The following is a 2,349-nucleotide window of genomic DNA, read 5'->3' as shown; positions in this document are numbered from 1 at the left end:
CTTGCCATCTCTCTGCGGGGACAAGGGGGGTAATTAATTCATTAATTAATTAATAATCCTTCTTGCCATCTCTCTGTGGGGAAAAGGGGGGTAATTAATTAATTCATTAATAATCCTTCTTGCCATCTCTCTGTGGGGAAAAGGGGGGTAATTAATTCATTAATTCATTAATAATCCTTCTTGCCATATCTCTGTGGGGAAAAGGGGGGTAATTAATTAATTAATTAATAATCCTTCTTGCCATCTCTCTGCGGGGAAAAGGGGGGTAATTAATTAATTCATTAATTAATAATCCTTCTTGCCATCTCTCTGTGGGGAAAAGGGGGGTAATTAATTAATTCATTAATTAATAATCCTTCTTGCCATCTCTCTGCAAAGAAAAGGGGGGTGAGGAGAAGGAAAGGGGGGTCCTACCTGGCCTGGCCTGGGTTGGCTTTCCCACCTGGATGGGTCCCCTCACCTTTCTGGACTCCCCCACCCACCAGATCCACCTTTTTGGTCTCACCTGGATGGGTCCCCTCACCTTTGATGGGTTCCCCTGCTCTGGTCTCACCTGGATGGGTCCCCTCACCTTTCTGGGCTCCCCCACCCACCAGATCCACCTTTTTTTTGGCCTCACCTTGACGGGCTCCCCCACCCAGCAGATCCGACTCTTGTTCTGCTTCTTCTTCCTGCCCTGGAGCATCTTCTTGGGCGAGGGCACCTCGGGGATGTTGTCATCGACCTCCTCGTCCTCGTCCGCCTCCTTCACGGCCAGGTTGGGACACCTGGGCACGGATTAAGGGTGGGGATGTCACCAGAGAGGTGGGGGATGAGGGGGATGGGGGGTTTGGGAGGGGGTTTGGGGAGGGGGACAGGGGGTCACCTCCTCTGCAGACAGGCCTGCTTGCTCCTCCCGCTGCCCCCGAACTTCACCATGTTCTGGCAGGCCTTGCACTTGCCACACTCGGGCTGTTGGCACACCTGGGGAGGGGGACGTGGCGGGGGGTGGGTGGGTGGGTGACGCTGGTGGGATCATCACGTTCTCACCCCCCCACCAGGGGACCGGGGTGGCCTCTGGGATGGCCCCACGGAGCGACCGGGACGGTTTGGGGTTGACCTTGGAGATCCGACGTCGAAACCCAGACAGGGTTGATTTGGTTGGTCAAGGTTGGGATTGACCTTCAAGATCCACCACTGAACCCCAGGATGGGTAAATTTGGTTGGTCAGGGTTGGGATTGACCTTCAAGATCCATCACTGAACCCCAGGATGAGTTAATTTGGTTGGGATTGACCTCCAAGACCAACCAGTCCAACCCAGGAGGGGTTAATTTGGTTGGTCAGGGTTGGGATTGACCTTCAAGACCGACCAGTCCAACCCAGGAGGGGTTAATTTGGTTGGTCAAGGTTGGGATTGACCTCCAAGACCGACCAGTCCAACCCAGGATGGGTTAATTTGGTTGGTCAAGGTTGGGATTGACCTTCAAGATCCATCACTGAACCCCAGGATGGGTTAATTTGGTTGGTCAAGGTTGGGATTGACCTTCAAGACTGACCAGTCCAACCCAGGACGGGTTAATTTGGTTGGTCAAGGTTGGGATTGACCCTCAAGACCGACCAGTCCAACCCAGGAGGTGGATTTTGGTTGACCAAGGTTGGAAAAGCCTTCCAAGACCAACCAGCCCAAGCCAGGAGGTTGATGTTGATTGAGGTTGGAACTGACCTTCAAGCCCAACCAGCCCAACCCAGGACAGGAAGTTGACGTGGGATCGACTGATTTTGGTTGACCAACCGGCCCAACCCAGGACAGGAAGTTGACGTTGACGGAGATTGGAAGAGCCCTCCAAGCCCAACCACCCCAACCCACCACCGCCCTCCTCCCCCCCCCAAAAAAAACCCCACGTCCCCCAGGGAGGTGACATCCACGTGGGACGGAGGGGATGGCACCGCCACCGACCACCCCCCCCCCCGCCAGCGGCACCTCGCAGACGCCGCAGCGCCGGCGCTTGGTGGAGTTCTCCTTGTCCTCCTCGCGCTCGTCCTTCTCGATCTGCTCCGAGAAGAAGGTGTCGAAGATGTGGTACACCAGCTTGGTGGTGGTGGCCTTGGTGGGCCCCCGGTCCTTGTCGATGCGCGTGGGGTGGCGGATGGCCTGGCGGCGCACGGCCCGCCTGGGGACACGGGCACGGCGGTCAGGGGGGGTCCCCCAGGGCAGGGACAAAGGGGCAAGGGGGGGGGGGGGCGGGGTATCCCGGTTTTGGGAGGGTTTTCCAAATTTTGGGAGGGTTTTCCCAGTTTTGGGAGGATCGTCTTAATTTAATAACTCAACCCTCAACCCAACCATCAGCCCAACTATCGACCCAACCCCC

At 56.2% G+C, this 2,349-nt stretch overlaps 1 protein-coding gene across 1 annotated transcript in view; it reads right to left on the bottom strand.

Moving 5' to 3' along the window:
• DNMT1 (DNA methyltransferase 1) overlaps positions 1 to 2,349 on the bottom strand; it is a gene marked incomplete at both ends in the record, with an annotated part of 33,320 nt that overhangs the window by 20,035 nt on the left and 10,936 nt on the right. Inside the window, 5 exons of the mRNA XM_027909722.1 lie at positions 185 to 191; positions 355 to 370; positions 620 to 767; positions 866 to 963; positions 1,962 to 2,151. Coding sequence (XP_027765523.1) covers positions 185 to 191; positions 355 to 370; positions 620 to 767; positions 866 to 963; positions 1,962 to 2,151 — 459 coding nt within the window. The remainder of the gene's footprint in view (positions 1 to 184; positions 192 to 354; positions 371 to 619; positions 768 to 865; positions 964 to 1,961; positions 2,152 to 2,349) is intronic.

The sequence above is a fragment of the Empidonax traillii genome, unplaced genomic scaffold, assembly GCF_003031625.1.
Source record: "Empidonax traillii isolate 1590-97213 ecotype Southwest subspecies unplaced genomic scaffold, ASM303162v1 scaffold2330:size34960, whole genome shotgun sequence".
In the NCBI taxonomy this organism is placed as follows: Eukaryota; Metazoa; Chordata; class Aves; order Passeriformes; family Tyrannidae; genus Empidonax; species Empidonax traillii.
Note: the sequence above shows the minus strand (reverse complement) of the source record. Positions and strands in the feature narration are given on the sequence as shown.